Source organism: Oxyura jamaicensis, chromosome 6 (genome assembly GCF_011077185.1).
Source record: "Oxyura jamaicensis isolate SHBP4307 breed ruddy duck chromosome 6, BPBGC_Ojam_1.0, whole genome shotgun sequence".
Classification (NCBI taxonomy): Eukaryota; Metazoa; Chordata; class Aves; order Anseriformes; family Anatidae; genus Oxyura; species Oxyura jamaicensis.
Genome location: NC_048898.1, coordinates 10,762,126 through 10,787,407, shown reverse-complemented (window position 1 = coordinate 10,787,407; position 25,282 = coordinate 10,762,126). Strand labels below are relative to the sequence as shown.

Below are 25,282 nucleotides of genomic sequence, written 5' to 3'. Positions count from 1 at the left end.
TTTATTCCAACTTTAGGACATCTAGAAGTCTAATACTATTTTGCATGTTCCTGAAGTGTCAAATGAAAACGTCTTTTTCTCATCAGTTGTACTTTGTGCTAGATTCTGCTGTTTGTACTACCGTGTAGTAATAGCTATGCTCCAACACATGATCCTGGCTATGAAATGGTATGTGAGCTTGCAAATCCTTTGTCAATGCATATCTTTATTCTTAAGAGTTGCACTAAATTCAGTGCAGAGAAATAGAAACAAATATGCAGGTTCCTATTCTACACTAATCTTTAGAGACTTTTTACAGACTCTACATTGCAAGTATTTTATCTCACAACTGGTTTTTATTTTTTGTTTCTTTTTAGATTTTTGGGATTTTCCTAGCCAGGACATTGATTTCTGATATTGAAGCTGTAAAGGCAGGTAATGCCTTCTGAATACTAAAGCAAATGTGTTGCAAAAAGTATATTTCACTATTTTCAATCAGACACCACGGTGGAAAAAAATGCGCAGACCGTGAAATACTCCCGGTATTAAAGGCCTTATGTGGATCTTACCCTGCTCATGGTTTTTGTTAGAAGCTGGTACAAAAAAGAATCTCCAAACACACTGGTCTACCTTTTTTTTTTCCCCTAATGAGACAACTCAGTGCACCAGAATTGATCTGTGGTGAGGAAAAAAGGGACTTTCTCATGTCATTGGCTGAACTGGTTTTAGACTCATAGCAAGGAGAAATGAAACTGCTGTGAACTCCTTCCATGAAGAATTACCATGAAGATTTTTCTGTTTTGACTCCCAACTCTCATCAGTCTTAATGTTGTAATCTCTTCAGAAGGCCTGCTGATCTCTTTTAAGAACCTTGAAAACGTTTTTAATCTCTACAGTAGATTCATCTGGTCAGCTTGGCAAGATACCAGCAACCATAATCATCGTGGCATTGGAAACCGAAGAAAAAGTCACTAATCTTCTAGCTTTTTGATTCTCAGTTGTGCAGAAATAGGGGATATTTCTGTTTGACTGGGAGTGATGTAGATGTCTTGGGAGCAGAAACTTGCACTCACCATCAGAGTTTGGGTAACCCACGCAGTTATGAAAATGCAAGTGTTTTCTCAAGAGGGGCAAAATCCAACTCTCTACAGCATTATAAGTTAGAAATCTCTGTTTCAGGCAAGGGAGCGTGAATCCCTAATGCTGCTTCCTGTCTGAAAAATTGTAAATAGTCTTTATTTATATAAAAAAGAAAAAAACTTTTTCAAAATGCCTAGCTTTTATTGATTAGTAATATCTTTAAAAAGTACTGTCCGCACAGATCTTGAAATGCAGTCGGTAGCAAGCATTCTGTGCTAGCTTTGGATTTTTTTTTGCCCTTCCTCTAGTTTCTTTCACATCTGCTCAGCTGATCCTCGCAAGTCCTAATTACTAATATTAAGACTGATGAAAAACATTCAAATTCAGCATTAACCACTACTGAAATCTGTTTTTTAATAAGAAAAGATGTGTTTTAGTGGAATATCAATTTTTGATTTTTTGTAAGTCTCCTATAAAACTATGAAATTGTCAGTTCTATTTGTGTTCTCATACAGGGTTAAAATGCCAGCCACAATATGCTGACTGGAACTATTTCTTCACAGTAATTTACTGTATCAAACTGAACGACTCCTGCTGAAGGTTTTTTTTTTTTTTTTTTTTTTTTTTTTGGTTTTACTAGAAGAAAAACGAACTCTTCTTCCTGCCCTTCCTGCGGGTCGATCTGAAATTCAGTAAAAAGTCCAATCTTCTCTGAAAGTCTTTGGATTAGGACTGCAGTGGCTGCAAAAGTGTTGCTATGCTTGACATAGTTTATTTTTTATCTGTAAAAGACAGATGTATGTGACTGAAAACTTGGAAGTAGTTGTAGTTGTCTGTTTTACTCCAGGCCATGTGAAACATGTTTTCAAGTAAACATTGTTTACTGCTTCCAGTGACACCCGTTTTTTCAGGGAGAGCAGACTTTTTTTTACAGTGCCTGAGTGTAAATTTTTAGAGAAGTATATATTTTTTTAATGATATTTTACTACATGTAGTCTGTGTGAAGGATTTAATACTTGTATTTCCAAAGTACATAGCCTTCATGGAAAGCCAAACTTCTAAATCTCTCTCATGTCCTTTTTTTTATGTATTATGCATGTATTAATGAACATTTCACTGGCAAAAGCTGATCTACAGTAAGAATCTTTGTGTCTGTATTGATTGTCCAGATGTTCTTCTAGCTCTTAGTCTGTGCAACACTTCACAGACAGTGCTGTACTTTTCATGTATATTTCAGTGCAGCTTTCATAGTTCTTTTTCTGGCCAGTGATTGAAGCACAACAGGAAAAGGAAGCTTGTCTAAGGATGGCTGACTTCCTTAGAAGAGCAGAGAACAGTCTGCTATTATTCATCTGAAAAACCTGAAAGTAAAATCTATAGAAGTGCACTGTGATTTTTTTTTATCTTTGGTTGATATGCAACAAGGGAAAAATAGCAGTAGATCGCTGAAGGGGAGAGCAAGAGACACTTCTTCTGTAGAGCATTGAATCTGATGTCTGTACTACCTTGTTTGTTGAATCCAGTCCACTAGGAGCAGCCAAAAACTTGCTGCTGTTACTGCTATTTTGCAAGCAACAAAGCAGTGTCCAGTAACCTTTGCTTTCAACTCTGGTGCTTGAAACTTTTACAACACCTCATCAACCAGCTTACTTTGTTATGTATAATAATCTGATGTATGTAAAATGGGAGAAAGACACATCCTATATGTAACTTGCTGTTTGTGAAACATTCAGTTGAACCTTTCATCTAGGCAGCACATTTCGCTTTGCCATTTTGGTGACACAAAGCTCCTAGTTCTGGGAAGTCATTTCAACACTTGGTGAAAATCATCATGGCTTCAATGACATCAGTGGAGTTCATGCACTGAAATGAGCTGTCACCAAGGGCCAGTGTCACTGATCAGACTTCCCGTCTGCCGCTCTTGCCAAGTTGCCTGAAGACAAATGAATACTTGGTTTCTTTTTTGAAGTATCATTTGTATGCAAAACAGAATTTAATTAAAGTGTTGTCTTTCCACAGCTTGTTCTTATCGGCCTTGGCCATGTTAACACCAGCTTTGTATCAATACTCCAGTGATTTGGAACAGAATTCAAGAGAGCAAGTTCAACCTATTTGAGGATCTTTACATTCATGAACTTATTCCTCTTTTCACTGTGGATAAACTTCTCTGTGTTTTTTCAGTATCATTTTTAAAACCCTGGGGCTCTAGGCTGGTTTACACCTAGGCACTTTGAAGTACACCCTCAATGGTGGTACAAGTGGTAGTATGATTTCAGACTTGGAATGGGAATACTTTCTTACCGCTTTCTACTTCAAGTTATATTTAGCACCTTTTCTGTGGACCTGCAGTGACTTCATGCCTAAAGCTTTAGCTTATGGTTTAAACAAGTCTTGTCAGAATAAGTAGTTGGGTGTGAGCCTGCTCTAAAGCCCTGAAGAAGCAATTCAACAATTTCACAAGGAGGGGTTTGATAAATTGATGTTGAGATTTCATTGGTTGCAGTTGGAACACCTCCACAAACACTACAATGGAAACAAGTTTTCTAATGAAGATATTAAATACGAGATCAGGCTTGATTACCTGGACTGAGAAGGAAACCTTTCAATCAGTGTGATCATATATTTCTCAGAAATGAGCACAATTTATTTCTGTGAAGCAATGTATTTATTTCTCAGTATGTTTTGACTGTGCATATGCTCTTCTGTTTCTGTTACATCTGCATTTGGACACAGCCTGCCTGTACGTGAGGAGGAGGATGAGTATGAGCTCTGAAAAGAGCGACCAAAGGAGCTTCAGTTGCCTCCTGGAAGCCTGAATATTTCTTCTTGGGGGTCTTTAGTTCTGTTGACTCTTGTACAGTGCCATGTGGATAGATTTATACCTCAAGTAAGTTGAGGTTGATGCAGCAATTGGTTTATAGTTAGCATTGCCTTGTTTTTTGTCTCCCCATTCCATCCTTCCCTCTTCCTTCCCTCACTGCCTGCGGGTAATCATGCAGCTTGAATGTTGTTTAGCCAGTGGAAGGGGAGGTTCTGGCTCTTCTTCTCATATGGCTTTTCTGAGTGACTTTCAGTATATGTTTCTTCTCAAGCCTTATTTGATTAAATAAAATGAATGTTTTTTACTGGTGGAGTTTGTGTTCTAAGACTTGTTGTTTCCAGTTACTAGTGTTTCGCTCTCTGAGGTTTAGGCTGGCTACTGAGACTGCAGTTTGTGGATAACTACGGAAATGGTAAAGGTCTGCTAATACTTGTGTGTTTTCTTGCTGAACCTACCTAATTCTTGATTTTCCAGTCTTGGCTGATGAGTAATAGATAAGTGAAAGGTGCTTTTCTCATAATTGTTAATGGGAAGCCACAAAAAAGTGTAATGTGAAAGCCACTATGAAGAGAAATATTGATGCTGTCTATGGATATCCAGAAAGTTGAAACTGCTGTTTGCGTTGTGACTGCTGTTGCCCAATTATCACTCCTGTGATTTACAATCTGGTTTATCATGTCTGAGCAATGATTCTGAAATTGCTGAGTACAGAAAGGGGAGGTAACAGGTTTGAACATGAGGCTTACATAAATCAGTTTGTAGCTGCTTCTTTGACAATTTTAGCATTTCTTCTTTACTGCATTAAAAAAAAACCTTTGAATTTTAGTAAGGTCAGAAAAATATTTAGACAGTAGATAATGGCCATATTATTCTAAAATAATACAGAATAGATACTGTAGCATGTTAAGGCTGGATCATTTTTGATAAATATGACAACTCAGATGCAGCTATTTGGAGGGTGTGTGTTTGTATATATGTTTGTAATAACCCTGATATATTTCATCCTAATACCTGGTTTAGGCACAAGCAGATATCTTACTCTCAAATTGAGATTGGATGAAGCTGTTTTATTTTGACATTGGAAAGATGTAGGATGCCTATATTGCTGTCCACTTTAAGCTAGATGAAACTGGACACAGTTCAGCTCTTGTTTTTCTTTTCTCACTATGCAATCAAAACCTTGCTTGTTTTACCGGGTGACTTGTCATGGATGGTTTGTCAAGTTCCCTTTCTCGGTACTCCTGGAAGTGGTATCTGGTGGCATGGATCAGTTACAAATATAGTGGACTAAATAGTGGTAGTGAGTTTTCCAAGTGTAAAAGCTTTTATAGCAACAAAAATTGTAATACTTTTTCACAGACAATGTGTTACTGCTGGATTTAAAAAATCACTGTCTCCTAGCTTTTCAGTTCCCACCACTGCCATGTTGTTTAATTCAGTCACCTGGATCTTGGCAATGTGACTCTGCAACCTACTTGCAACTATTTCAGAAAGTTCCTGTAAAGACAAGCTGTGGAGTAGATCCTGGTCTTACTATTTTTTTAATCAGATGACTTTTTAAACATGAACAAGTCTTACAGAAGTGTTCAGAGACATTTGTTTTACTGTAATTTTTAATATTTGTCGTTAAGCCTAGGTTCTCTTATTGGAGATGGCTTAATGAAATGCTGGCCACCTTCAAATCTTCACACATGCCCACTTGTCACTTCTAACTAGCTTTGATTTGTATCTTGTCCAAGTACTGTCTGGACATTAACTGCAGTTTACTGCAAATGTTGATTCATGCCCGGTTACAATAGCTGCAACTCTGAATGTAGGATGAGACCTCAGATGCTTAGCAGTATAGATTGTGATATTAGCAGGTATGAACTCTATGATGAGCTTTAAAAGCAGAAATTAAAATGTGGAAGGGGAGGGGAAGGTGGTTTAAAGGTACAGCTTTATGGGGAGCTCTGAAATTACGAGTTAACAACTGGGTACCCAGGTTGATTCACAGTGTGCAGGAGTTGAACTGGTCCAATTAGCCCTTTGCATTATTTAATCAACAGCTCACATCTAATCAAAAGCCCTGTTGTTTTGGGTTGCATGATACAAGCTTTAGGTTTTTACAGCGATTTTAAAGTCATATTCATTTTGAAAAATTAAAGTTGCAATTGATTCCCTGATTAGACAGAACCAGGCAGCTTATATGTATTAGAGATGGTAATTACCTGTTGCCTCTCAGATCATGTTTTCTAAGACCACTTGTTTGACAGGATTTGTTCCTACTGCAGTGTGTTAGTAGCTCAGTAAAGAGCAGCAGTGATAAAGGTATCTGTAGGCCAATTTTTTGTATGTGTAGTTTTGAAAGCAGGAGCTGTACCTGGGCTTTAATAGCATTGGTTGTGCAGCAGCATGACAAATGCAAGGTAGCGTTGGCTGAGCTGGCATTTTATTGCATTTTCCTCAGCAGCAGCACAGGTTGCTCTGGGTTGGAAGGGAGGCTAGTGGGGTGGTTCTCCCTTCAAAACCTGTAACGTTGCAGCAGCTTCCTTGACCACGTTTGCGTTGCTGTGACTGCAGAGTCGTTCAAGGGTTTCTTTAATCTTGTCCTCTTCTATTTCTTGTCTCAGATCACCTGAATGGGAGATTAAATGCTGACCTTTAGTGACATGCCATGGCATAACGGCTCCTGACAATTTTTGCAACATACAGATTTGGAGCATTCGCTGTGTAAAATGGCCTGCTTCACAATAGACTAGTTCAGTTGGAAGGGATTTTCAAAGATCATCTAGTCCAACTGCCTAACCTCTTGAGGGCTAACTGAAAGTTAAAGCGTATTATTCAGGGCCTTATCCAAACTCCTCTTGAACACTGACAGACTTGGGGCATCAGCCATCTCTGTAGGCAGCCTGTTGCAGCATTTGGCCACCCTCACTGTACAAATGTTTCCCTAATGTTACTTAAACATGTTTCTCTTGATAGGTATTCTTTAACCCTTTGAAAATGATGAACAGGTTAAGACTTTTTTCTTCTCCATTTGTCTTCCAAGAACTGATTAAACAAAAGTACTTTGAAAATATAATACAGGCTGTATGTGGTCCAGCTTTTTTGCCTGTGTGCCTTGTTAGCCTTTTATGAAATACACCTCTGGCAAAAGTCTTACAGATCAGATCTGTTGTGTGAATACTGCACAGCTGCATTGAAGGATGCAAGTGCTTAGCCCTGTGACATACCTGTGATTACAAGGGAAAAGGTGGAGTGCATTACAAAATCCAGCCTGTCTGCCAATAAAGGGCAGCTCCAGGATTTGAAAAGCAGCTCTCTTGTCTTTGCCTAAGCACAGTCATTGCTTTTGGTTACCATGGTTTATGTGTAAAGACATGGTGAGTTGTGGTGTGAGGCCACCCCACGCTTACAGGAGCAGTCTGATCTTGCAGGAAGAATTTTAAATGTTCCCTAACCACAGAGAGAGAGACAAACTGAAATCAGATCCTTCAGACATTTTACTAAAAGTTGCTATGCATTTAATCCAGCACTGCTAAAGATGCTGCTTTATCTCAGCTCTGGTTTGCCTATAGCATAGGCAGAAAAAATGTGTGCTTGCCTGTGTAAGATGATGCAGACAGCTTATTTCTTTGAACACAAAAATGCTATGGTATAGGCAAAGCCTGGTGGGACTGCCAGACATTTGTGTACAGTGAGTTTGAACAAAGATGCCTATATTTTAAGGCTCTGATTTTGCTTTTCAGGACTTGATTATGCCACTGACTGTCACTGGAAATAAAGGATTTTTTTCATTTTCTTAACTAATGGTTTAATCTACTTTTCCTGAAGAAAAAACACGAGTGGGATTTTTACTGATAAGTAAAGTATGAACCTCTTTAATCTTTACTGTTCACTGACTGCAACATCACAAGTGGTACATTTCAGTGACAGAAAATACATGTTTTCTTCACAAACATCCATCCTTTCATCACAGACTACTTAAAATGAAGTTACCTGAATTAAGAAGACTGCATAAAAGACCCATTGAATTATATTTAACCTCAGGAGTTGTATTATCATCTTGAAGAAGTCTGTGTAAGCTTTGTACTAGCTGTGATTCCTTAAAAGATGCTTCAAGGGTTTCTGAAAAAAAAAGCAAGCAAATAGCTGAGCTTTTATGTAAAAAGAGGGTGAAAAGATCGTTACAAAGAGTGAACATGCTTTTCTTTTTTGAATAAAATTCCTGACTGGCTTCATTTAAAATGAGTTATTTATACAAGGATGACTTGAGCATCTTGTCTATACTGTTGTTTTTTATTTTTGTATGATTTCCTATAGACTGTTTTTTTCAGTAGCCTCATTCTGTAATATGGAACTCTCTATAACATACACACTACAAAATAAACCCAAAATAGATTAAAGTCTTAATGATCAGAGCTAGGACATTCAAATGAGTTGCACACACGAGTCTGAGAGGCTTAATTGTGGGCTAAGCATGAAAATGGGCTCTCCTCTGTCTTGCTTTCTTGTTGATATAAAAAATTCCAAACTTAAAGTTGACAAAGTTGACTTTCAGTTTGTTTTGTGTGTAAATTTGTGATGGCTGTTTTTATTGTAATAAATTGAGATTGGATTTTTAAATACGATCAGTCATACAGGACAAACCTGAAAAGAAATTATACTCAGTCTATGAAAACCTAGATCACTAGAAGTAGTTACAGCATTTATTCTTATCTGTTTCATTTGCATTTTTCAATAGGTCCTTTCTTTGATGCTTTTGTTTACTGCATTCAAGCGGCTGTCTTCTGAATGTTATTTTCTCCGTTACAATCGTCACTGACCATTCAAGTCCATAACTTGCCCCTGTCTAATTCTGTCTGCATTTAAACCTTTCCTCATCATTTCTTCTAGCCCTCATCGCTATTTCCATTTTGTGTTTCTGTAGGTTTCTGAGGTCATACAGCACTCAGCAGATTGTGCCTGTCCACACAACCTGATTATTTTACTTGGCCAAAAAACATTCAGGCAATTCCTGAATTCTGGGGGTCTTGTTTTCTGGATGGGTCAACTCCTTTATATGATGGTTAAGAGCTAAATCTAGACCATCATGCTTTTTCTTGCATATGAAATTAACAGCATGAGTGTTTCTTAACTGTGCAAGATCTTCATATTAACAAACACTTCTAGGCAAAAATTACCTAAATCAATAGCAGATGCTATTGCCAAGGCATTCAGAGCCTCGTTCTGCAGGGCAGCATGTTCACTTGTAGTCATGGAAACCAGATGCTTCACTCCTTGTGCCTCCTGCACTGCTTTGACCACTTCCTGTTAAAGCAAAGGTAAAATACCACAGATTGAAACCTGAGCTATGAATGAAGTAGAATGAAAAGGGAAATTAGATGGCTCTCTCTCTCCAGTCTCTGAATAGATGGAAATGATTTGCCTGCTGCAATACAAGCTGATGGTATTTGCAATGAACGTATCCCAGGACTAGAGAACTCTTTTTGGCACTAGTCATATGTGTCTGCTTAAGGCTGGTCAAATTTACTTGGAATATCGGTACTTAGAATTATATGTGTAAGACGTTTGTGCAGGTGTATATATGGTTTCTTAAGAGTTTTAATTTGAACTTTGATTTTTCATTTAAGTCTTCAAACCAGTAAAGGTTTGGTTTTACTCTGTCAAAAAGCCTTTGCAGGTAGTATCTACTTCATCGAAACTTCAGAGTAAAGCATGCTTGGGATGTCTGTGTATAATGGCACGATTTACAGAAAACAGAAGCCTGTTCTAATATAATCTGCCAGCAGATCCAGATCACACAGGATCAGTAGGTAGATAAGTGAGCTCTTTGGAACTCCTGAGAGATTGACATGTAGGATAGTTATCTTTATCATTTTAATTTTATATTTTAAACTAATTTGTTTATGGAAATAGAAAAGCTTTACCTTTGTAGCATTTGTCAAGTCTTAAGCAGGGTAAAAGTCAACAAGTGACAGTAGGTAACCATGTTGCTTGTTTCAGTGTGACATCTAGTTGCGGAGAGCATTGCTTTCCTACTCCCCTCTCTTCACTCAGTACTGAGGCAGATTAGAGGCATTGTACCAAAAACTTTCCTACTTTTAATTATATAGCTGTACATACAGTTTAACAGTTAACCCCTAGCCATGTGGACAAGCTTTAAAAATAGAGGAGAACAAAAAGGTTGAAACATCAGAGCAATTACTCGTACTTGGGATCTGTTGTGACGCAAGATTGATGCTAGCAGCCGATTTGCTTCTCCATGAACGCCGGCATGGTCCTTCACATCACACCACTGCACGAGTCTGTTGAGCAGCATGGGGTCTTGGCCCAAAATTTCAGCCGCATCAGCTGAAGAGAAAAGCATCATCGGGAGACATTTAAAACCTCAGTCTTTGTCACTGAAATGTGAATGTAAAGGTAATAAAGGATACTGAGCTCCATCCTGTGGTCTGAGCTGTAACTAAAGCATTGGACTTGTGTGATCTTGGAAATGTTTGCTTGGGAAATGCCAGTTGTTTTAGGGCACTGCTTGCAGGTAAAGAACAAATTAAGCTGTTCCGATAAAGCTAGCATTTTCATAGGCCCCTGAAGCAGGGATTAAAATGAGGAGTTTCAGATCTTTGAAAGCAAATATTATGTTGCTATTTTGAAACCTTCGCATGAGGGCTGTCTCTTTCCCTTTGTTTCTTGTATTTACGCTTTGAGCCCTGTATGAATGGAATCATGGGCTTTTTGGAGCCTGTTCTTACCATTTCGGTGCTTTCAGTAATGGCTATAATTACTGTTGGTAAGCATGTGGGAAACCAGTCCTTGGTACAGAATTGCAGCATGTCTGTAATTACATTCTCAAGTCAACAACGTGTTGAACTATATAGTAAACACCATTAAAATTTTCCTCAAGTTTGAAGGAACACATTAATTTACTTTCCGTGGTGCTTCAGGAACAGTATCTCAGGACTTGCCCGAAGTATTAATCTATATGGTCAACACAGAGAAAACAAACAAAATCCCTCACTAAATAACTTTTTCTAAGTGAAAGTCTAAAATGATGCCATGACTTAAGATTTGTGCTGCTACAGGAAACTAATTCCCAAACTCTTCAAGTTCAGTAGCAAAAGAAACTACTTGTGCGGAAGATGCAGTCTTGGTATTGCTTTGGTCTAACACGTGGTTCTGTACAAGTCTTAGTGTAGTTTAATAATGCACTTTTAAAGTGCTATGGCTCAAAAGTGACTAGGTGGCAGAACAGGATTTTCAAAGCAAAGGAAAATGTAGATTTGAAGGTGCTGAGAACTGTGAAATACAGTTTTTAAATCAGATAAGCAGGGGTTGAGTTCAGAAAATCCTGTTCATTTATAAGCAGATTCAGAAAGGTGAAAGTGTTGGGAGAAGTCTCCAGGGTTATCAGAAGCTGAGAAACTTGTTTCTTGGAGCTTTCCTGAGGCAAACAAGGCTTGAGGAAGAATTAAAGTTAATGCATCTAGAACAAAAGCAGTAGGTTTGGCCAATAATACTATCACCCTGCTCCAGTTTCTTTACCTGTCCCTTTCTGTGTTTTTTTTTTTTTTTTTTTGGTTCTGTTTTGTTTTTAACCCATCCCTTTCTGTGTGTACTGTATTTGCTTTGGGATATTCTGGAAGGGGTTAAACAAGAGTGTGCAGGAGGTCAATGTCAACAAACCACGTGACTACTTTGGGTATTTTGCAGAAATTGTAAGTCAAACTATACTTTATCTGTTTTGGGGAGATGGATGAAGCAGGATGGACACTTCCTTGGCTTCTGTCCAGTACCCAAAGGCCCAAAGGAACAATCCACAGGTCAAAATCCCCTAACGATGTGGGAACTTCTAGATTAGTTGAATGTGTTCGTTTTGAGGTAAGTTGCATGTTGCACAATAACCTCCTCTGACAGAAAGGCTTTGTTTCTAGGTCAGATGTTACATGTTAGTCTGAGAAGATCATGGTAATCCAGTTTAGTCTAGAAAGCTGATGGAAGTAAGAGGGTGGCAAATGTAACCAGTTCAAGGGGTTTGCTCAAAAAGGGATCTTGACCCAGTTTGCCAGGGACTTCCTGATGTCTGCCAGCTCTTTGAGACAAAGACCAGTTAGCCTTCGTTAACAGGAACTAAGAAGGAACTCTTAGCTTATAAAATGCCAAACTTCAATTGTGCATATGACTGAACTTTAATTTGAGCTGAAGGTCTTTTGGCCCTGTAGTGAGGTGCATGAATTCTGCTGCTGTTCTGAAGCAAAGAAGTGAAAAACATTGCCAACACTTGAGTGTAATGAAGCTGACGGAGCTAAGTGCAGTTTTCTATAGTTAGAAAGAAACCTCCCTTTTCTATTCTACTTCATAGGCCTCAGCATGCCCAGTCATTGTCAGAGTAATGAATATACACTAGATAATGCAATTAACTAATATCAGTAGCTAATTTAGTGTGGACTTGTTAGTAGATGTGTATTCACAAGCATTTCAGGCTGAGTTAATTAAGGACAATGTTAGCTCATGGGTAAACAATAGAAAGCAATTAAAGGTGGGAGAAATGTGTGCTCATAGGCATAAATGGGTAAACTCTGAATAATCTTATAAATCTTTTTCTACTCAGCACTTTGACACCTGTGTTGTTTCAGATTCAGAAGTTATACCATTTTGTGCCAAATTTTGACTTTGTCTCAGGGCTGAAAAATAGCATTGAGTGTGGAAAAAGGAAAAGATTTGTTAATATAGATCTATGTTATTCTGATGTCTCAATTTTAAAAGATAAATGGTCCCTCACAATCCAGAAATCCAGTTATCACTTCAGAGGAGTGACATTTTAATGGCCTCCTTCAAAGCATGAGAGGAAGAAGAAGCTAAGTTTCTGTGTATCCTGCAACGTCTGTTCCTGACCATGGTGAAATATAAGTGGAAACAGCTTTTTACTGCATTGGAATTGGTGCAAACCAATGAGTGCTAGATGTGAATTTGATGCATGTTCATTTGAAAACTGGTGCAAGTAGCTGCCAAATCAGAGTGTGGAGCGTGCAGTGATGTGCAGAGGAGCATGCTTGTTTCTGCTCTTTCATATTGCACTGAATTTGTGGTTGTAACTGTTCTGTGCCAGATGTCAGTTCCCATTGCAAAATGGCTACAACTTTTCTGATTATGTTTTTGAGTTCTTGTTCCTGCACATCAGCATGGTCTATAGTTATCAGTATGCTAGAGCAGCTGCTTTGGTGATTTGAGACAACTAGGGCACTTTTATAAAAACCCACAGCAAATTGTTTTTATATATCATTATATTCTGCTAAGAAGCTGAATAAATCAAAGAATTGGGACATGGTACTAGATCTTAATGTAATTCCAAGGTTTTGTGCCTAAATTGTGTGCTTCGCGTGTAATTACATTTTGAGAAGCATTGAGTCTCATTGCCTTTGCATGCCTGTCTCTGCAAAACCAAATGATGTGACGTGTGAAGTAGATAATCCCATATTTCAATGCTTAAAGTAAATGCAACATTTGAGCCTTACTGAGATAAACCTGGGAACGTGTATGGAGACTGTTAGTGATAGAAATTCATTTCTCCTGCCTCTCCAAACCTCAGCTACCTTTGATCCTTTATTTTTCTCAATTCTTCTATTCATTTGCTTTCTTGCTGTTTGGCATTATAAATCCTTATTTTGACTCCTTTCCATCATACTCAGGCTTTTGCTGATATACGTCCAGTGGAAAGCATCTTTCTTTAGGCTTTTGCTGTTTCTCCCTGACTACTGCAGATTCTTCTGTTTGATTTCTCATCTACTTCAGAGGGTGGCAAAGGGCGTGATGGGAGGGCTTGTAGCCTTGAGCAACGGCCTCGTTTGGAACTTGTCCAGAGTGAGTGGAATTAGGTTAGCAGGATACTTAGCCTGGCCTCTACATGCACATCTGTTGTCTTGGGGGAAGGGAAGGAGAGGAATGTGTAGCTGACGTGAGGAAACATTAGTAATTCCCTACCTTGACCATCTGCTAGCATCCGTAGTGTTCCCAGAAGCTTAAACTGCACAGGAGGCATCTCTGACCTTAGAAGTGCCTGAATCCGTTCTGCCACACCTTCCTCCAGCATTTGAACCTTGTTAACAACTAGAAAATGGAACCAGGGGAAAAAAAAGAAGGGACTTTAATGTGAAGCTCACTAACTGTACGAGCATCTGAAGGTATAGATAGGATATAATTGTTGTTCTGACTTTTGTGTTCCATTATGCTCTTAGCGAAAGGGTCCAACTCATTAGAGTACTTGGATGAAATCAGGACAACCCAACCATTTAGGTCTGTTTTTTGAGCTCAAAGTTTTTAGGCATTGCTGTTAGAATATTTTGGGTACTTTTGATCTCAACCCTGTCTAGAATACAGTATATAACAGGATAAACACAGCGCTGTTGTTTCCCTTAGTTTTCTAGTAATAGCTTATTCACCTATTCACCCACCCATATGAGCAAGGTTTTCCTGTGCTTGCTCATCTTGAACTGGGTGGCAGAAATGACTCTGACATTTTTTGTATTTGAGCTCACTGATCCTCTGTTGTTTACACCTTTGTTTTTGTGCCTTCCTCTCCCAAATCTTGCATCTTTGCTCCAGTCATTAGTGCAGTAATCCCTGGTAATAATCAGACAGTTGTCTGGAAGGAGTCCTAATGCTGCTTAACTGTGCTATGAAAAGCTGCTTTCTCCAGAGCAATTTTCCTCCAGTCTTCTGCATGCCTTTTAGGAGGGATGGATGACAGTGAAATTAGGAAGATGTCTGTTCTGTCTGACCTTCTGTTGGGCAAACTGAGAAGCGGGCACTTTTAAATAACTTGTTCTTAGTGTGCTTGTTTTTCAGTGGTAGGCTGACTCTAGTCACTAAAGCATAATGATTTTGTTTCTTTTACAGTTTTAAGATCACTATTTGAATTAACTCAAGACTTCCCCATTCACCTTTGCAAATGTTGGCCTTTATTTAATTCATTTTTCTTTTATGATTTGTTTGGATTTGCACTCAGGCATTTTTTTTTCCAGGTAGCCAGCTGCAAATTGTTAAAAGTGATGGAGGTTGTGTACTGGTGAAAATGATGTATTCATGTGAAGGAGCGTTTTATAGCTTCAATTTTTGTTTTTTTATTTTTTGAGGTGAGGTTAGTAATAGTATTTTGAAATCTAAGTTATGCATTGCCCAATTACAGCTAATTTAAATAATGCCTATTCTGTTCTGCTTGTTTTTTTTTTTTTTTTTTTTTTTAATTAAATGCTTCCACTTCTTTAATTGATCTTTTATGTTTACACAGATTAGTTGTCTGCAGGTTTTATTTTTGTTTTTCTTCCAGTTTGACACCTTGTTGAAATTCTGTGGAAGAAATTGGAAATATTGAAGAGGTTTTGTGATAGACATTGAGCAGAGTAGATAACAAAAAGGAGGCTCTTTAATGATCTGTTGATATTTTATAATTAAGAATTCAGCCTGTTAAAATACAGCTGCAGGGAACATGAAGTTCTATCAGTACTATATGTATCAGGCAGTAATATAGGAGCAAAGTTGTAGGTTACATCCATGTTCTTCTGGAGTTTTAGATTTATGATCTTTGCAAGATGAGCTGTGTTCATTGCTCTGTTAAGAAATGCCCAAGGATAGGCTTAGCAATGTAAATACTTATGTAGATATACGCACATACAGCCAAGCTGCTTTTCATTATCTTTTAAAAGCTGTGTTAAGTTGTAAGTGATGTAAGGTAGCTTGCATGCATAGAAATCTCTGCATACACTACTAGCACCAAAAAGCAATTGCACAGGCCTCTGTCTGCTAATGTGAACGGTGGTAGAAAACGTCTTTTCAGAGAATACAGAAGTGGTGAGAGGTTAATCATGTGGAATATGCTTTTTAAAATTGAATAGACAGATGTGGCTGACTCTTACGATGCAGAGAGTGTGGTAATACTATAGGCAAAACTAAGTTACCTGAGAGCATATAAAAAACAAGTTGAAATTGAAATGAATAAGTGAAGTTTTGAACAGATCTATTGGGAGGGAAGAAATAAGGACTTCATACACCTGGTACAAGGTATATCAGGATTTAAAAGGAAGCAGTGGAAGCAAAGTAGTAAGTTGTCTTGTGGGGCTCTTGTTTATTCAAAGTAATGACTATATGTAGGACTGTTTACTGAACTAGGCCTGCTGGCTAGCTTACATAGAAAATTCAGCAAACAGCTCCAAGTTTTTCTTTTCAGAAAAGTGTCATCGTGCTCCTCTGAAGAGTGCTATACCACGGTGTAGGGACTGTGGTGCTGTTCTATTAAGTCTCCAGTAAAACATTTTTGGTCTGAATTATATTTTTGAGTGGAAGCAGTAGCACAAAATTTTCTGATATGGATTTACTGAAGATTGCAAGTAAAATTTTTAAAGTGTTATACAGGCCAAATTCGTAATGAATATTGGCTTTAGAGAAGAACAAATTTATTAAAATAATAATAATAAAAATCTACCAAGTCTGATGAGAGCTCCACCCCAAACTATGTATTTTAAGCTATAAGCCTGGTTCCGCATTTTTATCTTAAACTGCTGTATGCTGTTAATAGGAAACCATTTCAGCAGCTGGCAATGAGTTTACAGTGTATTATATTTAGACCCTTCGCATGGCTGAAAAGTCCTGATGAATTATGCATAAATATGTCTCTGCAGGGGGAAAAAAAGTCAATTGCCCCTCAGAATACGTGGCATTGGAATTGATGACTTGGACAGAGCTGCACGTATCTCCATTAAATGATCCATCTGTACAAAGAATCACAGTAAGTCATTGGTCTTCAAACTCTGTACCTGGGATAGCAAGGTTTCGAAGTGCACTGAGTGCAGCATGTTGTACAGAGACATCCCCACTCTCCACATGTTTCTCCAAAAGGTCCAGAAGCTGATGTATGACTCCCACCTGTACCATTCGTATACAGTTACCATCTAAAGAAAGAGAAGAAACCAAGCAGGTAGACAGATGAGATGAGAAACTGATAGAAGTTAGTCATGTGAATGAGGAATTCAGGGAGACCTTGCCTTGTTTGTCTCAATGTTTTGATGAGATTGAGACAATAGCTTTTGCATTTTTGCATTGTTTTTACAGTCTTCAATTCTCTAGAGATGGAAGTGGGCATCAGCTACTTGTGAACTGAGATGCATACTCTGGTAAAACTTTGCTTGAGAACACTTTCTAGAGCCAATCACTGTCAAATTAAAATCCATATCTTCTCCATTCAGTTTCTTCCTCCAATACTGCTTTACTTTCCACTGTATATATATATATGCTACTATATCTATATTACTATGCACACACACGTGTGTGATGGAATACTAGTGGCATTTTCCATTTCTCCACAGGATAGCTTTAATGCCCCATTTTGCTGTTCTACTGGTTTAAGAGACTATAGTGAGACCAGCTATCTTAGCCAGCAATGGTGAGTCTGATTACTAGTTTTGTACTGCTATTACTCCTTGTATTCAGTACAATCATTAGATTTTTCTTACCTGTTCTGAGAAACACACTTTCTGAAATAAGTCTATGTTGCACTCATGAAATTTGGAAAATCTTGACCTAGGAGTTTTTACCCGTTCAAAGCTGGTGAAAGAGCTGATTTATACTTTCCAAAGAATCACCATTCTGCACAGTACATGCTCCACAATACTTTGTAAGTGCATATCTGTATGTCTGTATTGTCTCCCTTTATTTTTGAGAACTCAGTCTGCGGCGATGAGAGGACTTTTGTTATCAGAAGTTCCTTAGCTATCCTTGATAGGAAATTAGAAAGTGCCTTCCCCTGAAGAGCTGACGTAAACTGTTACCCTCCGCATCTTTTTGAAGGAAGTGTTTTGAGGATGCCATTTGGCAAATATTTTTCTGTACTTTATTATTCTGTGTAGTTAATCACGCTGCAAGAGAAGCATTTTCCTGACACCAGTCAACATTCTATTATTACTGTGTTATTACTGTTTGAATATTATTTGTTAGAAAATGGCAAAAATTGTGCATGCCGTACAGGAAGACTGCATCTTCACCTGGGGTAAAGAGCTACCTGTGAAACTATGCAGTCTTGGTTGGTACAAACCAAGAATCTGGCCAGAAGTAGCTTTAGTTGTTCCTCATAGTGCTAGCTGCATGTCTAAGATTTTTTTGTATGTATACCACTTAAGTGGCCATATGTAGTAGTTTTAACATCTGTGCTTGTTTGAATATTATTACTGCCCCAAAGTAGTAAAAGCTTCTGTGTTCTCTTTTGAACCAACACTACAGTTTTGAGCATTTTTACTGCTGTTAGTGAGTTAGTGGCACATTTTTCCCCCTGTATTTCTCCATATGTTAAATAAGAAAGTCAGATGTGTATAGAATGAGTGGATATTTTCATGAGAAAACTGTCATTCTGTGAAAATAGTTCAAATTTTACTCATGCAAGAATCTTTTGATAAGTGTTTTATGTCTACATTCTCTAAAGGTGATTTTTTTTTGCTTGTGATTATTCAAACATTCTTTTGCCTGGTCCTAATCTTTGGAGGTTAGAGTATATAAGAGAGGTTGCCTTTAGTCTTTATGAATGATTCTCTGAGTATAGGCTGTTTTGGCCTGAGAAAATTCTACAGGCAAAATACTGTCATCTTCATATAGACTAACCTTAAATGAACTTAATTTCCCTCCTCTGCCACCTTTCACACCAAAGAATGGCAGAGCATTTTTTTTTATCCTCTTGTAAAGTGCAAATAGGCAGAACCCATTAGTGGCTGCCTTGCTTCAATTGTCACAGAGCTCCAAATTGGTTCTCTCCTATGGATTTTTGCCTTGGATGGCAGCAGAACCTTGAATTTAATGGCTCATGGTTAAACTCTGCTAGGAACAGCCACTTTCATAGCTTCAAAAGCTGTCATCTTTTCACTGCCTCAGAAGTCATTTGATGCTGAGATCAGATTTCCATAGGATTTCTTTTCTTAGATTAAAGGCACAAACTGGGGCCTGAAAAGGATTATTCATTTATTCCATATGAAATATCTAATAGGGTTGTCGGGGAGATGGAGGGAGAAGAGGGAGTGACAAAGCAAGCCATTCAGCTGGCTAAGCCGGAGATAGCAAGTCTAAAGGCACGGAGGGCATTTCTGTGGCCTTCATGGGCAGCCATGCACAAAGGCTGCTTCAGAGCTAGGTAAGAGACAATGAAGAAAGGAAGGCTAGAAAGGATGTGGGGGGAGGTGGGGAGAAATGCATGTGATACTGTCACATCGTTTTTCTGAAGTAAAATGTCTCTCTAATTATTCAGAGAGATCTCAGGGAATCCTTATTGATAATTAAGTTAATGGAGAAAGTTAGGAATTGTTCAAAATTCCTGGAATGATTATGTTTTTCCTGCTACATAAATGTACAGTTTACATTATAAGGAAATTCATAAATTTCACTTGTTAATCCAAATACTTGAAGTACGTACATAGGCTTGGAGTAGGGAATGAGGACAGATGTGTGGCACAACACCATGCGAAGGTTTTAATCTGATGATTAGCTTTAAATTTAAAGCAGATTCTGGGCTCAGCTTTGAAAGTAAAGTGTTAGAAGCTGGGTGTGTCTGGCACAATCATGGGCACAGCAATAGTGGCCTTGAGGTTTTTGTACCTGCACTTGTTTTCTGCACAGAAGCATTCACATTGTTAATTAGATTGCTTGAGGTAGCATATGCTTGATGCTTGAGGAGAAACATTGCAACATGAGCACTGAAGTCCTATAAACACTGAAAAAGTACAATGTCTGAGAATTCCCTTAAAGAGGTTGCAGATGTGTCCCTGTTAAGGAAATGGAAGTAACCAAGCAGATGACAACACTTCTTCCAGGGGACTTCCTGACATTTCTTTATGTATCTGGACTGTCAATATTCCATTATTTTATTTTATTTTATTTTTACCTCCAAGAAGCAGAGAGACAATGAGATCTGATGCAGCCTTCACAATGCATGTATTTTCAGCTTGTGAATTGCCTTGGAGCCTCAGCAGGATGTCAGACAGCACCTCTTGCACACCTGCCTCCACCAACTGAACTTTTAGAGCATCTGTAAAGAACACAAAAGCACACTAGAAGTTTCTTGCTTCATATTTGAAGTTTCAAGCTAGGAAGCTAAATCTTTGAATTTAGGTCAGTCTCTTTCCAGGTGCGGTCATTTTTTTGTTTATTGGACATCCTGGTGCTAGGATGAAACCATAGGCAGGATGAGCAAAGCCACTTAAGAGTTTTCATCAGATATCTAGATATTCTAGATGGATTCTTGACAGTGCTTGTTACACTGCTGCTTAGAGTAGATACCTTGCATTTGGTGATCAATTTTTTAATACAAAAATAAAAAACTTCAGTCTTTTGTTTACTTTGGTATTCTGTTGCAAAGTCATATTCTACCAAAATAGAGTGGAAGGCTACTCTCTCCTGCCTGGCTTTGCTGTCTCACCTATTAAGCTTCCAAGCCTTAATCAGGCTGGGATTTCATATGTTCTTGTGGTTTATTTCCATTGAAGGGATTACTAATTTCCATTAGTAGGATCCCCCAACAAATGTAGGACCTGGAGATTAAGCTAAGCACCAATATCCCTTTTTCTCCTCTTTCCCTCAAGCCAAAAGGAGCCTTACCGTTTTCTGCAAGTGCTTGTAGGACCTCAAAGATGATTTCTAACCTTTCATGGTTCTCTGCTCTTCTCAGTTGTTTCACCAGCTGTTCAGCAACCTTTGTCTTGCTTAGAGCTTCCTTAGCTGTATCTGTGTATATGATAAAGTCAGGATTTTGAATGGTTCTGTATTTGATAAAATGTTAAAAGCATATCTTCCTATAATCAGAAGTGACTAGATGTTACTTTGATTTTGAAAGCTTTTCCTGTTTTCTTTATACATACATATTTTGTATTTATTTATCTGAGACAAGCACTGAGACAGCAGAACTCTATTCCATCCGTTTTATTACTCCCTGTCTTTACTACTTTCATTGTTTTAATGCTGTTTTTTATTTAATTCCTGTAGCTATGGCTTTATAATAGCTGTGAAATTAATCCTGGCTTAATTCCTTATAAATTACTCGTATAAATCCATCTGCAGTATGATTATTTCATTTATCAAATTGGCATCTGCCACATGCCTGTTTGCTGTAGCAGTATATTTTCTGCCTTGATTAGATTAGATAGTTCTAATCTCACTGGGATCCTAACCATCTGCAAGATGATGATAACAGAGATCAAATATTTTAAAGCTTACTGTTCTTAGACATACAACACATTTTAATAGAATATGGTATTAAGTATTGTAAGAGATTTATAAAGGGAAGGCCTGGCTAGAAAATAGTGTGACATACCCGTTTCCTTGCCTCTCCCCCTAAAGGCAGGAGGTAATTAAATTACAGTATAGAGTCAGACCATATACAGAGCATGGTAACTTCTTCTGTTTGGTCTTATTCCTCCATCACTACTTAAGGCTTATGTAAGGTTCTGCAAATATAGTTTAAATTGATGGAGATGCCTTTGCTTGAAAATTGTGTAAATGAAAATGGAAACTGATTCATTAAGGTTTATAAATGTAATTATTAAATAGACCTTTTAACAGTATTTGTATGTACTGTATCTGAATTAGTTGAAACTATATCAATTTACAGTAGATGAAGTTATGCCATCTATACCTTTTTCTGAATCAAAAATATTCTATTGAAACTTAATTATGTTAATAATTATTAAATAATAATTGCTGATACTCCGGGACAGAGTAGTAACTTTCCCAATATGGGTGCTGTGGCCAGTTCCTTGTTATGTACCAGTATGGGGAAATAGCGAGCAAAAACCACAAAAACAAATAAAAAACCCTGCCACAGCTGTGGGCATTCTGCATGTAAATGGAAAGGCAATGACAGTGTGAAGTTGACATTTTCCTGCTAGATACAAAAGCATTTACTTACCAAGGTCTGCAAGATTGCATAAGGCCAATAGGTCAACGTGGACAAGTGGTTCACTCTCTGCATAATCAGTCAATATTCGCACTAGTGATGAGATTACTCCTACCTTCACCAGCTCTTCCTGAAGATCACCTGGTAACAGCATGATCAGAAGTTAAAGGGGATTAAATAGGGGCCAATTAAATCAGTAAAGAAGGTCCAACTGAGATGCTTTGCAGCAAGGTAATCTAGTTTGTTCTTACACTGTTACATTTCATACAGCATTCATGTCATCGGTTCAGGCTAATGTGTGTGCATGGAAAATGCAGGTTCAGAACAGCTCTGCTAGACCTCCTGGTTTTACTTTGACCTGAGTAATTAGGCCACTGTGAAAAATAAATAGATCAGGGCAACTGAATGAGCATCTTGACTAGTGGCACATGTTCTAGTGCAAGTTCTGATGGACTGCATCACTTTCATAACTATCTGAAAATTGAGTGAGGAATATACATTGGCTTATTTCTCTCGGGGAACAGGAACCTGAGCTGTATTATCCCATGGCTTCTTTCAGCCTAAAAGGCAAGGATATGTAAGGGACTTGAACCTATGATAAGGTACAGTCTAGTGACGACCCAGCTTTTGGGGATCACCAGTATTCTGAACTGTGTAGTAAATATCCACATACCTGTTCTTTGCATGTTGATAATGATTATTTTTTGAGGAGGAAAAAACCAAACAAACAAGCAAACAAAAAAAAAACCTTTGTGAAACAAGATCCTTTACACTACCCAGGCTGTTATAAGATACTACTGAGAAAGAGAGGTGGCTTTAAAGTTGATCTAGGAGAATCTCTTCATTTTTTTTTTTTCTTTTAATCGCTTTGAATGTAGGGAGCCTTTGAGTGCTTGAATTCAATGCATCTTTGGCATTTTTATAGGCTGAGCAAAGTCCTCAGACAAGCATAAATCGCTGTAGCTCAAGGGAAGTCAGTGAAGTATGGTAAGTTGAAATGAATTTGTTCATAGTTGTAGTATATGAAGTACAGTTGTCTCTGTTTGCAGAATTATTGAGAAAACGGATAACTGTTTTCTTCTTTTTGTAATTTGGTTTGTAGTGAATGAAGGCTTAATATCTACAATCATTTTGACAATGCCAAGAACTGAGATACAAAGTTGGTCAGTGGTGGTCGCTTACCGGTACAATGACGGTGCTTTCATAAGAGTCTTGCTGAGAGCTAGACTGCAACTCAGGTGGCAGCATGTTGACATGTTATCAGGAAAAGCATCTGTGTGCTATTGTAGGATATGTAATCATAATTCAATCAAGGAATCACTGATCTAATTTGCAGGGGGGTAGTAGAATCTATACCCGATACAGATTTTTTGCCTGTCATGCTTGGATTTCATAGCAATAATGCAGGAAGGCAAACCCATGGTTTTCTAGACAAATCTACACAGGTCCTCACAAGAAACATAAAAGAAGGTTGAGGGATATTAATAGTAGATACTGGGTGAAAAGCTCCATATTAACTCCAAGATGCCATAAATACTTTGGTCAGCCTGGGAATTAAGAATAAAAAAAATAATAATCTGTTGAGGCAATTAAGTGAAATGGGCATAATTTTTGAGACCAGCAGGCACGCTAGTATACTGTCTTTATGGAAATCTTTGGAGCCCAGAGATCTTCTATATGCAAAGAATTGTCTTTAATGAAGTACTAAATAATATCTCCGTATCTTTTAGAGTTTTTTTCCTTACACACTTTAAAAAAAAAATTGTTGCTTTATAAACGTGGGAGAAGTCAAAGCCCTTTGGGATTTGGCCCCAAGGTAGTTCTGCTAAGCTGTTTAAGGTATATATGAAGCTGTGCCACTCTTCGGTTGAAGAGCGGAAGTATTCAGTCTCTGGTCTGACGAAGATGTAGCACCTTGAAGTCAAAAACATGGGAAACTCAGAGTTTAGGATGTGTTTGGGATGCGTTCAGACTGGCATCTGAGCTGTGTGTACTGTATGACTAACAGGAGCTTGAAGTGCATAGTGTGCACAGGTCTCATGGAAAAAAATGTAGCCTGTAATTCATAATAATGCCTTCTGAAATAATGTCTTGCAGCTAGAAAAAAATTGAATTCTCTCAAGTAGATACTTACGATTATCATAACAGATACGGCCAATAGCCCGCCCAGCATGAAGCAGCATTTCTTGGTCTGTGCTTTCCAGCAAAGGTATCAAAGTCAGAACCAAATCTGCTTCAATACACGGCTTCTTCATTTCATCTGCACAGGTAAAGGAGAGGGACTGTTGTGTCTTTTGTCATGTTAAAATAAAATGATTGCAATTGCAAGACCAATAACTGGTAGCCATGCAACAAAACTAAACAGTGGAAACACAGCTAAGGTGCTGTAATATGCCTTGTAGTAATGCTGTATATACTAAAATGCAACATACCATTCTTGGCTATCTCTGAAAGCACCTGGGCTGCTTTCACTGCACATCGTGGATTGCCTTTCAGGATTTTTGCCAAAGTTACGAAGATCCCACTCTCTCTGAGTAGGCTGAAGGATCTCTGCTCTGTAATGATAGGAATGTTAACAACACCTGCAAGATGTTTGCAACTGTTTATTTACATGGTGCTTTGTTTCCTAGAGTTCTGAGTGGCTGTCTTTGGGATCCAAGGTGCTGACTTAACAGGGTACTTAAGTCTGTCTCAGTCTAAATATACGTGAATGCTCATCTGCTTAAATTGCAGCGAGTGTCTATCCAGCTGATTATTCTGCTTCATGCTGAATTGAAGCACAGGTGGCAAAGCAAAGAGGAAAACATTTTCATCTCTGACTATAAAAAGATACTTGCGTAAGGCATGGGCATGGGAAGTCGCAGATTAAGATGCTATTCCTAGCCATTAATTTTGTAGGTAGGCACAATATCTTTTATTAGACCAGCAATTAGAACAGTCTGTTCTCTTAGACTTTTTACATTAAAACCACGTCTAATTGTCCTTAAAGTAGTAAGTCACCATCTGCCAGGGCATTCAAATAAATGCAGGTTTATGTCATCTCAGGAGAAGGCGCAGAGACCTTAAATAAAGACTTTCTCATAAGGAGAATAGGCACTACTTTTAAAATTCCTGTCTGGCTGGTGAATGTCTTAGCTCAGACCCTAGACAATTAAAATAGAGCTAAAAGTCTGTTTCCTTGTTGTCGGTGTCTGTGCGTGAGACTACTTACTGTAAGGCTGCACACTTTACCATCATGAAATGACTGATTAACTTTCTTGGTATAAGAATTAGAATATCTCTGATACTGTAAGTAACAAAGGGAATAACCAACAAGAGGATCCCATCTAACCTGCTTCTCTTTCAAAGCAGACATTTCTTTATTTCCTAGGTCAAAGTGGCATTCTTCTATTTAGAAATGGGCCAGGTTGTATTATTGTAGAAAACCTACAATAAACAGTAATTCATTGTATAAAACTGCGGTGGTAGCCAATTCTGTACACCTCGTTATTTTGCTTTGA

General features: G+C 38.1%; 3 protein-coding genes across 5 annotated transcripts in view; 2 read left to right on the top strand and 1 right to left on the bottom strand.

Annotated features, from left to right (window-relative positions):
- The window catches only part of TSPAN14 (tetraspanin 14), a 39,259-nt gene extending 34,818 nt beyond the window's left edge, over positions 1 to 4,441 (top strand). Inside the window, exons 9-10 of one of the 2 annotated variants that reach the window (XM_035329516.1) lie at positions 357 to 414; positions 3,079 to 4,441. In XM_035329516.1, the coding sequence (XP_035185407.1) occupies positions 357 to 414; positions 3,079 to 3,107 (87 nt within the window). In that variant the 3' untranslated portion in view covers positions 3,108 to 4,441. Of the gene's footprint in view, positions 1 to 356 lie in introns of both variants that reach the window. The other variant, XM_035329517.1, reaches the window with a different exon arrangement.
- Positions 4,442 to 6,124: 1,683 nt separating this feature from the next.
- Positions 6,125 to 25,282, bottom strand: part of LOC118168848 (rap1 GTPase-GDP dissociation stimulator 1-like) — a 51,038-nt gene continuing 31,880 nt past the window's right edge. Inside the window, exons 4-14 of one of the 2 annotated variants that reach the window (XM_035329507.1) lie at positions 24,215 to 24,337; positions 23,917 to 24,042; positions 21,795 to 21,923; positions 20,489 to 20,614; positions 19,776 to 19,919; positions 16,672 to 16,806; positions 13,844 to 13,969; positions 10,077 to 10,216; positions 9,046 to 9,172; positions 7,862 to 7,990; positions 6,125 to 6,497 (exon numbers count right to left, since the gene is read on the bottom strand). In XM_035329507.1, coding sequence (XP_035185398.1) covers positions 6,364 to 6,497; positions 7,862 to 7,990; positions 9,046 to 9,172; positions 10,077 to 10,216; positions 13,844 to 13,969; positions 16,672 to 16,806; positions 19,776 to 19,919; positions 20,489 to 20,614; positions 21,795 to 21,923; positions 23,917 to 24,042; positions 24,215 to 24,337 — 1,439 coding nt within the window. In that variant the 3' untranslated portion in view covers positions 6,125 to 6,363. The remainder of the gene's footprint in view (positions 6,498 to 7,861; positions 7,991 to 9,045; positions 9,173 to 10,076; positions 10,217 to 13,843; positions 13,970 to 16,671; positions 16,807 to 19,775; positions 19,920 to 20,488; positions 20,615 to 21,794; positions 21,924 to 23,916; positions 24,043 to 24,214; positions 24,338 to 25,282) is intronic. The other variant, XM_035329508.1, reaches the window with a different exon arrangement.
- Positions 16,385 to 25,282, top strand: part of SH2D4B (SH2 domain containing 4B) — a 112,410-nt gene continuing 103,512 nt past the window's right edge. Inside the window, exons 1-2 of the mRNA XM_035329514.1 lie at positions 16,385 to 16,643; positions 17,221 to 17,297. The gene's annotated coding sequence lies outside the window, so the exon portion shown is untranslated. The remainder of the gene's footprint in view (positions 16,644 to 17,220; positions 17,298 to 25,282) is intronic.